Genomic DNA, 12,101 nt, shown 5'->3' on the forward strand with positions numbered 1-12,101 from the left:
AGAGTAGAGCTCAGATTTCTGAAATCCTTTCATCTCCGTAACCAGATATAATTCTACCTAGTTTTGAGCTCATGGCATAAGGCTCCTCAGCAGGGGTAGAATTCAGGACACATGACTTCTTTTATCAGCTTCTGTTTTGTTGGGCAGCAAGGGTGCTATGGATCCTAGGTTAGGAGAAGGTCTCATGGAATAATTCTTTACCTTAGTTTTTGTTTTGTTTTAGTGCTGGGGATCAAACCCAGGGCATGCTAGGCAAGCATTCTACCACTGAGTTATACCTCCAACCCCTGACCTTAGCATTTCTTAACTGAAAAAAAAAACAAACAAACAAACAAAAAACTTTGTTCAGTTTCTGAGGATCATTTGGCAATGTTTGGTGACATTTTTGGTTGTAAAATTTTAGGGTGGCAGTAAATATCCTACAATGCACAGCCTTCCCTCGGTATACACACACACACACACACACACACACACACACACCAGAGAATTATCTCCCTCAAATGGCAGTAATGCTATGAGGCTGAGAAATCCTATTCTACTTGTTTTAGGGTGATACCACAAAGGGTGGTAATGGGTTGCTAGGCAACTACGATTAGACATCCCTTGGTGTCTCCACTTTGCCACTTATTTCATTCTCCATCTCCCAGTCCCACTGTGCCCCCAGGGATGGCAAATGTGTGTTGTGAAATCAATGATGAGTCAATGACAAAGGAGCATAATGAAGGGCTTTGAACCATCAAAGGAAAGGACACATTAAGCACCAGGAATAATGTCTTGTTAATGATGAATGTATCAGTATATTTTTTTTAAATCTCAGGAGTTCATCCCCTACTATTATAGCTCGTCTGAAGGACTACAACAGTTTCTAAATGGTCTCCCAGCTTTGACATTTGCTATCTCCAATATGTTTTCGAAATGATAGTGAGTTTTGTTTATGAAATGTAAATCTGATCATATTACCCCCCACACTTATACCCCTTTGTGGTTCTTTATTACCCTTATGCTACAGTCCACACTCCACTTAATCATGACATGGAGCCTCTGCTTACCTCTCCAGCCTCATCATGCCCCTTGCAATCTATGATCCACTATGGTGAACTATTTTAGTAGTTTTCTAAGAAGCAAATCTCTGCTTTTCTGTCTGTCTTTTACTTAGATAACTTTTATATATCCTCCAGCTTCCACTTTAGATACCACATCTTCTAGGAAGCCTTCCCTGATCTTTCCAGTCTGTGTTGGTTGTCCTGGTATATGTGCCCAGGTTACCTATACCTTCTTAGCATCCATCACATAGCTGACTATTCCCTCCGCTAGACTGTGAGCTCTTCCATGACAGGGATTATTTATATGCTCGTCACTGTTCTAGTCCCAGTGCCCAGGTGAGTTCTTGGCACATAGTTAATTTTTTAAAATGAATGAATGGATAGATGGTTTGGCAATGAGTTTTTCTCTACTGGCTTCTACTTGCTCTCTATGCTCTCCTTTCCACTGCTTGCCCTGAAAGCTAAAGGCTAGTTAGATAACAAGATCTAGAGAGAATTGGGTCCTTCCTTTATTCTACAACTTTAGGTCTAACCTGGAAAAATCTTTCATTTAGCCTCTTTTCTGAGGCATCTGCATTTGTGGAAATCAAGGGCCTTGGAAAGAGATAGTGGTGAGTGTCTTTGGAGGTCCCCCATAAGAGCAAAGGAGTGGTTTCATGGGATCATGGAGAATGGACACCCCAGCTGAGTCAAGCCAAGTCAAGCCTTTCCCCTACAAAGCAAGTCTCTGCGAATTTCATCCTAGACACTTAAGTTATGTTGTGGAGTGGAATTCAGAGTCCCCTGGCTTGGCCCCATCCCTTTTCTCAGGGCTTCCACTGAACTTAATGCTGCACAAACTCAAAAGAGTGAGCAGATGCTTCCTAGGTTACTGAGTTTCTTGCTCTGTGGGGCTGACTAATGAGGCTGTTTCATTTGGGGTGCATGCCTGGGTATTTTGCTTACTGTCCAGTGAGGTAAAAGAAGGCACAAAATGTTGTAAACAAACAACCTCCCAATAAAGTCTACTTTTTCCAAATGAGGAAACTAAGTGATTCCTGGGGGCAGATGGATTGTGCTCACTCACAGGAGGGGACCAGAAAAGGAAGTTCTCTTGGCAAAAGGAAGGCATAAATTATAATAGCTCCTAGAATTAGAGAAGAATCTCCTTGATATGGCAGAAGCAATAAACTAGGGCAGAGTTCTTAGGGCTGAATTACTTTACTGCCTCTGGTCTCCATATAGGCCACTATCAAAACATAGCTACCACAGCCCAGCCTGGGCCCTATGGTCCTTGCCTAAATCCATCCTGCCTCTCAGAGCCTCATAAATATCCCTGTCCATCTAGGAAACATATTTGCAGGAAGTGACCCCAATAACTTTTCCTTGGATACTTGATCCTGATCTTAATTATTTCTCTCTCTAGAACTTTGGACTACCTCAATGGTTTCTCAGCAGATCAAAAATAATTGGGGTCAATATTAGCTGCTGCTTTATCATATCCATCACGTTTCTTTTCAAATCTGACACATGGTACATATAATAATAATTAACATTTATTGAGTGGTTATTATTGTCAAACACTGCCTTATATATTGATATATATATTTGTATTCTTTTTATTTTTTAGTATTAGGGATTGAAGCCAAGGGTGCTTAACCACTGAGCCACATTCCTAGCCTGTTTTATATTTTATTTAGAGACAGGTTCTTGGTAAGTTGCTTAGAGCCTTGCTAAAGTGCTGAGGCTGGCTTTGAACTCACAGTCCGCTAGCCTCAACCTCCCAAGCTGCTGAAATTACAGGTGTAAGCCACCACATCCAGCTGCAATAGCATTCTTATTCCCATGTTTCGAGTAAGACAGAGAGGTTAAGGAATTTACTTAAGGTCACACTATTAGTAAATGATGAGTCTGGGATTTAAACCCAAATTGGCTTGACTCTAATTTCATACACTTAACCACTATTCCCCCCATATAGCAAATTCATAAATTTGCCATGAATGTCCCAGATTACCCCCTGCCCTAAGTAAAAAGTCTTATTATGAACAAGCACTGAGAGAAGGGAGATCAAAGGTTCTGGTTCCTAATGAATCAGAGCAAGAGGGAATATGTTCACTGAAAGATCCAGGAGAAACTGTGTTGTTTTTCCTTTCCATTGTTTTTCCATGATCAAGTACAGTGCCTGGTATATAGTAAATGTTCAATAAATATTTATTGAATAAATGAGTTTCTAACTCCCCGATGTGCTCAGAGCCTTGCTGACTGTAAGGACTTTGAGGTGACCTCTAAATTGCCTACAGGAAGACATGAGACAGGGAGAGCTGTTCCTAGTCCCATCAGCACAAATCTTTCTGCGTAATCAAAACATAACTAGGCTCCAGATGATCAGAGTCTACGGCCTTTAATTTCTATTTGCTACCTCAAATTTTTTTCATCTTCAAAGAATAGACACTATATCTAGAGCTCTTTGTAATAGTATCTTGGTTCTCCCATAGTAAGAAGACAGAAGTTGGTTCAGAATCCTGATACTGCTTTGGTTGTTTCTGGTGGGACATGACCTTGAGAAGGTCATTTTACCCATCTGAGCTGTTTCCTCATCTGTACCATGAGGGAGTATGACTTTTTACTTGATGAGGGTCTTTTGATCTTGGACATGCTAGTATGTCCTGAAGAAAGTACTCACTCCCTAACCAGACAGAATCCCTAACCTCAGCCTCCACATTGTTATCTATATTATTGGTATATGTTGTGGGGGAAGAGAGTGTGTTGGATGCCTGTTCCCACTCAGTGGCTCCTCTCAACCTTAAATCCCAGGTCAGTAGTGATCAGGAGGGAGCATGTGATGAATAAGAAATGGGAAACTTGATGACAAGCAGGTTCCCTTGCATGTCTCTTCACCTTAGGCAAAGAGGCCCGGGAACCAGAGCTCTGGGTTGTCATGGTGAGCACAGTAGTGATACCAAGGCCTACACGGGCAGGGGCAGCATCCATGTTGATCCAGAAGGAGACCCAGGACAGGATGACGATGAGTAGACTGGGGATATACATCTGAATCAGATAATATCCCATTTGCCGTTCCAGGTGAAACTTTACCTCGATGCAGGTGAACTTCCCTGCAAGGAAAGAGGTGAAGTATCAGGCCCTGGGTCCTCAGCCTTCTGCTGATCCTAAATGGCAGAACTAGGATATCCCTGTCTATGTTGAACAATTTGGGGCACCTCAGCTGGCCAATAAATGAGCCTTTGAAAATGGTCACAGTTAGTGCCTGACATCTACTAAGAAAGTTCACAGAGCAGCCATAATGGACATGCCCTCTTGCTCCTAGCACTTTGGCTTCCAGCAGGAGGTCTTTTGAGTGACAGCACAGCAAGAGGATAAAAGCAAGAAGGCTCCAGAGTCAGACTGACTGGGTTTGAATCCTGAACCTTTCACTTACTAGTTGTGTGACCCCGGGCATAACACCCAAGCTTTTTGAACTTCAGACTCTGCCTATAAAACAGAGTAGTCACAATATCAGTGCCATCACTGGGCTATTGGAAAAATTGAATAAAATGATGTATTTGAGGTGTTCAACTCATAAGTAGCTATTATTATTGCTGTATGATTATTAACAAGACAATTAGTTCAGACTCTACTCAGATATAAGCAGCCTTGCTTGCAACTGCTAGTATCCCAGAAGCTGTCTAGCAACAGAACTGGGATAAAGACTGCCTGTGTCTTAAGCAAGTGAGAAAAGCCATATAACAGACATCTATAAACAATGCCCATCAGAGACTGGCTCTGGACAGTGGGCCGTAGTTTCCCATAGAGCATTAGGCAGCAGCATTATATTCTACCAACAAAAGTTACATTAGCCCTAGGTACATGTACCAGTGCTCAGCCATCTTCACTTTACCCTGCTTCCCATGACCCTGAGGCTAAGAAAACAGTTGCTTATAGATTCTCCAGAAGAAGAAGCCTAAGACAACCCAAACAAAAACGAGAGGGTATACATAGTCATCTTTTGATTTCCATGGGGGATTTGTTCCAAGACCCCTCTGCAAAACCAAAACCTGTGGATGCTCAAGTCCCTTATATAAAATGTCACAGAATTTGTGTATAACCTGTGTACATCCCCCTATATACCTTAAATAAACTCTAGATTACTTATAATACCTAACACAGTATAAGCAATATGTAAATAGTTGTTGCACTATATTACTTAGAGAATAATGACAAAGAAAATAAGTCTAGGGCTGGGGTTGTAGCTTAGTGGTAGAGTGCTTTCCTAGCACGTGTGAGGCAATGGGTTCAATCCTCAGCACCACATAAAATAATAAATAAATAAAATAAAGGTATTATGTCCATCTACAACTAAAAAATATTAAAAGTAAATAAGTCTGTACATGTTTGGCATAAATGCAGTTTCTTCTTGAATATTTTTTATCTGCAGTTGGTTGAATCATTGGATGTAGAACCTGTGGACATGGAGGGCCAACTGTGTATTGTTATTTTATCCTGATCCAGGCTTACTCTTACCAGGCCTACCAGATTTTTCAAGCCCAGTGATTTCATCAATGACTGATGAAGGTTTTGAGAACCTGTGTAACACTATGACTACCTACTGTTCCCTGATCCTACCCTACCTCATGCCACTCTGAGCTTCTTGCCATGACATGTTTTTACTAAGTACCTATATTTTCTTTCCCTTTGTTCATTCCTTCCTTTTCCTGTAATAGCAGTTGTTTTTCATTATGAAATTGATACTTGTTTAGAAGGCGGCTGGCAGGAGAGGCAGAGCACTGGTACAGATGCCTGGGGCCAATGCACTAGAAAAAAATAAGAAGGGGAAAATAACAATATTCATAAGCTCACATTTATGAAGCCCTTATTAAGTACCCTGACATTATCTCATTTAAAACTATAGTAAATCTTTGAGGCAGGTACTATTATTATTTCCCATATTACAGATAGGGACACTGAGGCATGAAGGGATTGTTATGTTTCTCAAGGACACTCAACTAGTGAATAATATAGCCAGAATCCAAACTCAGGACTATCTGACTCCAAAGTTCTTGCTCATATCTGTTGTATCACACTACTTTACATTCAGCTCATATTTCCTTCTAGGATTTTAAATGCATGTTTTTTGTTTCGTTTATCACAATACAAATGTTCTGTGTATTCAACTTTGAATCTTACTTTTTAAAATTTGTACATTTCCATGTAAATACAAGAACCTTGCAAGCATCTTTCTTTCTTTCTTTCTTGTACTGGGGATTGAGGGATTGACCCCAGGGGTGCTTTACCCCTGAGCCACATCCCCAGCCCTTTTTGTTTATTTATTTTTTAAATTTTGAGACAGGGCCTCACTAAGTTGTGAGGCTGGCTTTGAACTTGCAGTTCTCCTACTTCAGCCTCCTGAGTCACTGTGCACCACCACACCCAGCACAAGCATCCTTTTTCATGTCTGCATACTATTGCACCAAGCAGGCACACTTAACCTTGCCCTACTGGTGGATAGTGAGAACAATTCCAAGGTTTGGGCAGTATAAACAGTGACCCAGGAGCCATCTTGGGGTCTAAAGTCAATGTGATATGTTGGAACATTTCCTTATAATACATTCCAAGGAGTGGAATTCCTGATAAACAAGTACAAAAAAATTTAACTTGTAGATTAAAAAGTTTCTCAAAGTACCATTTTTTTTCCTGGATTACCTGCATTAGAATCCTCAGGATGCTTGTTAAAATGCAAATTTCCGGACATCATTCCTGGCATGTGTAATTAGAATGCCTGAGAGGTAGAGTCCAGGAATCAACATTTTAGCAGACTCCCCAGGGAAATATATTACATACCAAAGTTTGAAAACCACTGACCTACATAAAAATTGCCAATTTTTTAGCCCCAAAATGTTATATCAATGTCTACTTCCACTGGCCTTTTCTGAATTCAATGAACTATTTCTCTACCCATTCCCCACACCCATGCATCTCACATATGTGCACACACATGTTGATAAGGAGCACCCAAAATATATCAGAACACCATAGGAGGAACCCAGGATCTCCCTCCCTTTAGTCTGCTACCTCTATCTTAGAATCTGAGCTCCTCACAAATTGTCAGGGGAAATGAGGAATCAGCAACTCTTAGGGAAGCTGCAAAGAGTAGACACTCAGGCTAGAAAAGCAGCCTCTCTCCATTTCTGGACCTATATTTCACACCTGAGAGGTATGGATGCTAAGCTGGCTGCTGATCTCAGGCCTGTTCCCTGTTCAGCACAGCCATTGACTACTTCAAAATGTGGATTTCCCAGCTTTCACACAAAGTTGGCCCCAGGAAAAGTGGAAAATTCCTGCTACTCACTGTCACAGCTCTACTTCATGTGACAGGGACGAGAATATGGGCTTTGGATTTAGATTTGGATTTGAATTCTGAATCTGCCACTTAAAAGTGTGTGACTTGGACAATTAATGTAACCTCATAGAACTTCAGTGTTCTCTTTCTGAAAAATGTGTTAATAATCATGACCACAATGAGATAAAGTTTATGAAGCACATAGCATCATTTCTCACCTAGACTGGAACTTCTGTAGAGGCTAGCTGCCTTGTCCCCTTGCTTTCCATCTGGAGGCCCTCATGTTCCTCCTAGCAAGTAAAAAGCCTGGTTCTTACCTGTGTTGTAGTGTTTGGTACAATAACCTAGATCCTTCTCATCCCGCAGGATAAACTGGGGCAAAGTCAGCCCCTCAGCCACTTGGACAGCGGGAGCATCTTCTAGCCACTCAAACACGAGGTCATTCATGGTATAGCCAACTGCAAGGGACAGAGATGGCAGAGAGCTGCAGAGTGGGTGTTGGATAGGGTTAGAGGTAGTGTTAAAACAAGCAGGCAAGAACAGATGAAAAACATGTCCTGGGGTTTAGGAACTGCAGCTCATCTTGGAAAGGGAAACTTTTCCTAAAAGGATATTTGTTCATTTGTCTCATGGGCCTGTCCTAAGTGGGTAAGTCAGGAAGATTTCAGACTCCTCTCCTACCCTCCTACCAAGTTCAAAAGCATGAGAAAGGCCCAAAGAAGAATTATTCTGGCAGACCTAGAATGAAGTCCAGGAGGGTTGGGATGGTATCAAGGGCCCCAGCTGGGAACATCCTGCTATATCTCAAGCCCAGAGGAGCAAGCATGTGTACTGACCACATGTCTTGAGCTAAGCCAGCCTCAGAGCCAGGGCTTCTGCCACTTCACCTCAGGGAAGAGAGAGCTATTTATATCTTGCCAGTCATGCATGGGACAATGTGCATACCACAGACTCCTAGCCAGAGCCTTGAATTGGGTCAAATTTAGGGTTACTATCTGAACATGCAAATCTCTCACAGAGAGCAGTTCATTAAAGTTCATGCCATTTATAGTACCAATTCTTGTATGTCAGTCAAGAAGGGAACAAAAACACTAAGGCTCACAGAATCCAGTGTAGGGCTTTGACCCAGAGTAGCTGTGTGACTTTGGGTGAGTCACTTCCCCTTCTGTTTAATGAGAACAGCAGCTGCTCTATTTTTCTGTCTGTCTGTCTTCCTTCCTTCCTTCCTTCCTTCTTCCCTCCTTCCCTTCCTTCTTTCCTTCCTCCCTCCTCCCTCCCTTCCTTTCTTCCATAATTTTTTCCTTCCTTCCATACCAGGGATTGAACACAGAGATACTTAACCACCAAACCACATCCCCAGTTCCTTTTTTATTTTTTATTGTGAGACATGCTCTCACTAAGTTACTTAGGGCCTCCCTAAATTGCTGAGGCTGGCATTGAACTCATGATCCTCCTGTCTCAGCCTCCTGAGCTGCTGGGATTGTTAATTGTGCACAATTGTGCCCAGCTCTGCTCAGTGTTCAAAGTTGTTGTGAATGGATTATGGGACCCTGGAAAGGGAAACTTTTCCTAAAAGGATATTTGTTCATTTGTCTCATGGGCCTGTCCTAAGTGGGTAAGTCAGGAAGATTCCAGACTCCTCTCCTACCCTCCTACCAAGTTCAAAAGCATGAGAAAGGCCCAAATGTGATTGTGGTTTAAAAATTCTTAAAGAGCTGACCACAGGAAACATTCTATGTGTCACTGTTATTATGTACTAGAAATAGCCTTATGGGATGACTTCTCTGAGGACCTTGTGGATGTCTTCTGATTTTGTAGTCTCAACTCACCCAGGAGATGGGGAAGGAATGGAAACAGGTGACAGACCAGCCTTGCCATCCTTTGGCTCCTCTGTACTTAGGACAGCCCTCACAGACTGGTACCTCTGCCAAAGAGGAACCCTTGGGTGACTTCTCCTTTATAGCCACTTTTCTATGTTTGAAACTATCCTCTCCTACTTCTCTATAATGATTATCTCTGTTCATGGGAATCAGAGTTCAGAGAATACCCTACCTTGCCCAACAGTGGCATTTTATAGATATCTTTAAGGTCTTAACTCAGGGAAATACTAAGGGAACATATCTTTAGGCAGAGCACACCCTTTCAAATCCCCTTCCATAGTCATTACAAGCATATTTGTGCATCAGGCTTGTGCTATCCCATGTCCTAGTCTTTGGAATATCCAGGCCAGAAAATGGAAAAATGAACTGGACTGAGTGTCAGAAAACCCTAGATTCTAGTCTTATCTGTGCCAAGAATTGTCTGTGTGTGCTTCTGTAGATCCTGCCTGACTCTGAGTAGCCCTTTTAATACCTGGGATGTCATGAGATGGGGTTTACTAGCTGCTGTTTCAGGCCTTGCTCCATGACTTTCTACAGACACTTACAGCTTTCTAGCTGCATCGTGCAGGTCTGGATGTCCATAGGGAAGTTCTTGAGGTCCATTGGGCAGGACAAAATGAGGGTCAATCTGGTGGTGACAGTAAGAAAGAAGTGACATTAGCTTACTGGGATCTAACACTGCATAGGGGACACTTCTTCCACCCTCAGCCTCCATTTGTCTTCTTCCCCTTGATGCAAATTCTCCTGGCCATTCACCAGGTGTACCTGATGCTGTAGAGCACATTTCCATTCTTGAAGATGCGCAACAACTTGTTGTCTGTGGTCACTTCGTGGAAATTGGCCCCTTTCTCATTGGCAAAGAAAAGGTCTGGCTTCCAAATAGAGTCCAGCATGGAGGGATCGAGGTCTAGAGAGTCATCAGGATATTCTCGGTAGGCCAGGCGTGGGTCATTCCACTGCTGCCGCAAGAAGACATTGACTCTGTAGTCCTGGGAGGGTGCAGATATGGGTCCATCAGAGGCAGTGCTATTTCCAGGGGCTCAGCAACCCTACGTGAGCAGGAGAGTCATGAGGAGGAAATTCTGGGGCATATTGGGGACACTAGGCATTTTCCGCTGGAGGAGCTTGTTTGGGGCTAATAAAGCAAAGATGGTAAGGAAAAAGGCATTTATTTAAGCATCTACTATGTGCCAGGCTCTCTGCTAAGTGCTTTATTTATATGTATCATCTCATCTAAATTTTACACCAATCTTTTGAGGAGAGTGCTATCATGATCTCTATTTTACAGATGAGAAACTGAGACCAAGAAAGATTTAAGTAGATATACCTTAACACCACTGTTAGTAGAGCCAGCATTTGAACCCAGGTTTGTCTAATTCCAAAGCTTGTTGTCTGCATGGAGCTACTTCACATATTTGGCCATCTGTTTGTTGCTTAGCTAGTTCATCTTTAACTATAGAAATCTAAGGCTAGGGAAAAATATTCTCCCAGTGGCCAAATTCAGACCCCTATGGCTTTAGCCATGACAATGAAACAGGAAGTGGACAACAGAGGTATGAAATGTGTGTGGCCTGGTTGGCTTCTCCATTCACATTGGGGTGGAAATGGGGAACAGGAAGACTCCTTACCATGGTGGTCTCGGTGACGGAGCCAAAACTGTTGATGAAGATGTTGCAGGTCACATTCACAGGTGGGCCTAAGGGTAGCAAAGCACAGCCCATTGTCAGGGCATTCCAGAAGGCAGGGAGCAGGTTTGAGGACACTCTCCCTGAGCTTCAGGCTGGGAGAAGATAGTGCCAGCTACACAAGCCTTTGGACTACAAGGAGGGGAGGCTGTTTCTGAGCTATAAGAACTAGCCCTGGAATACCAGTCTCCTTCCTTAAGGCAATTCACAGGGGCTGACTGGGTAGTGTGTCACAAAAAGTGGTAAGGAGGGAATGGTTTTATAGAATGACTTTTCTTACCTTTAAAATTGGGCCGAATTCTGGCATCGTATCCAGATGTTCGCCCCATAAGCTTGTCCAGGAAATCAGAGGGGGACATAGGCTGAGACCCCTTGTTTCCAGATTTGACATCCTCCTTTGCCAAAGCCACCCTGGACATGAGAGGTAAAGAAGTCTGAGGCCAGTTGCATTTGTCAGAGACTCTCCATTCTCATCCTCATCCACCTCTGACTGGCCTCCTCATCAAGCAGGAGGATAAGAGAGAATGGGTCTCTGAGTAACAATGTACAAAATGAGGAGAACAATAATAGCCATAAGCCAACATGGCAGCTCAGCCACTAGTCCTAGGAAATGGCTTTCACATAGATTAGATTTTTTTTTTTTTGAGAGAGAGAGAGAGAATGTTTTAATATTTATTTTTTAGTTTTCAGTGGACACATCTTTTATTTTTATGTGGTGCTGAGGATCGAACCCAAGTAGTGTATGCCAGGCGAACGCACTACTACTTGAGCCACATCCCCAGCCCCAAGATTAGATTTTTTTAACCCTACAATTTTCATTGAGTTGGGGGGGTGAGGATTGTTATTTCCATTTTACAGATGAGAAAATGGAGGTTTGAAAAGGAGTGACTTGTTCAAAGTCTCAGGGCTGGTCAGATATAGGGTTAGAATTTGAACATCATACTGTGGTCTTGTACAGAGTTCTTTTTGTGAAGGTGCTTTGAAAGTACTCAAAGAAGAGTGATATCTCACTGCAGTGTTTTGATTATGATAGAGCCATTGGGATGTTTAGCTAATCTGGTCTGGCCAAAGATGGGAGGGGTTTAGGGACAAATTACATCCCTGAGAATTGGTGTCAGTTGCTTGGGCTTCACGTGAGAATGAACAGAATGTAAGGCCCTGCTTCTGAAGAGGGAGGTGT

General features: G+C 42.5%; 1 protein-coding gene across 1 annotated transcript; it reads right to left on the reverse strand.

Annotated features, from left to right (window-relative positions):
- Positions 1-9,637: 9,637 nt before the first annotated feature.
- Positions 9,638-10,957, reverse strand: LOC124076705 (glycine receptor subunit alpha-4). Its single transcript, XM_046420769.2, has 3 exons — positions 10,865-10,957; positions 10,002-10,225; positions 9,638-9,864 (listed from the first exon to the last, which is right to left on the reverse strand). The coding sequence occupies exons 1-3, from the start codon at positions 10,955-10,957 to the stop codon at positions 9,768-9,770; spliced, it is 414 nt and encodes a 137-aa protein (XP_046276725.2). The 3' UTR covers positions 9,638-9,767.
- Between the last annotated feature and the right edge of the window lie 1,144 nt (positions 10,958-12,101).

The sequence above is a fragment of the Marmota monax genome, unplaced genomic scaffold (genome assembly GCF_021218885.2).
Source record: "Marmota monax isolate L192 unplaced genomic scaffold, Marmota_monax_Labrador192_F-V1.1 WCK01_AAM20220418_F8-fsc00050, whole genome shotgun sequence".
NCBI lineage: Eukaryota > Metazoa > Chordata > Mammalia > Rodentia > Sciuridae > Marmota > Marmota monax.

Bases quoted from the DNA above. Each gene is read 5' to 3' on its own strand.
- LOC124076705 (XM_046420769.2), bottom strand. From the start codon at position 10,957: ATGGGCTGTGCTTTGCTACCCTTAGGCCCACCTGTGAATGTGACCTGC. The intron at 10,226-10,864 runs GTAAGGAGTCTT...GCACCCTCCCAG, and splicing joins CCGTCACCGAGACCACCATG to GACTACAGAGTCAATGTCTT. The intron at 9,865-10,001 runs GTACACCTGGTG...TGTCACCACCAG, and splicing joins AATGTGCTCTACAGCATCAG to ATTGACCCTCATTTTGTCCT.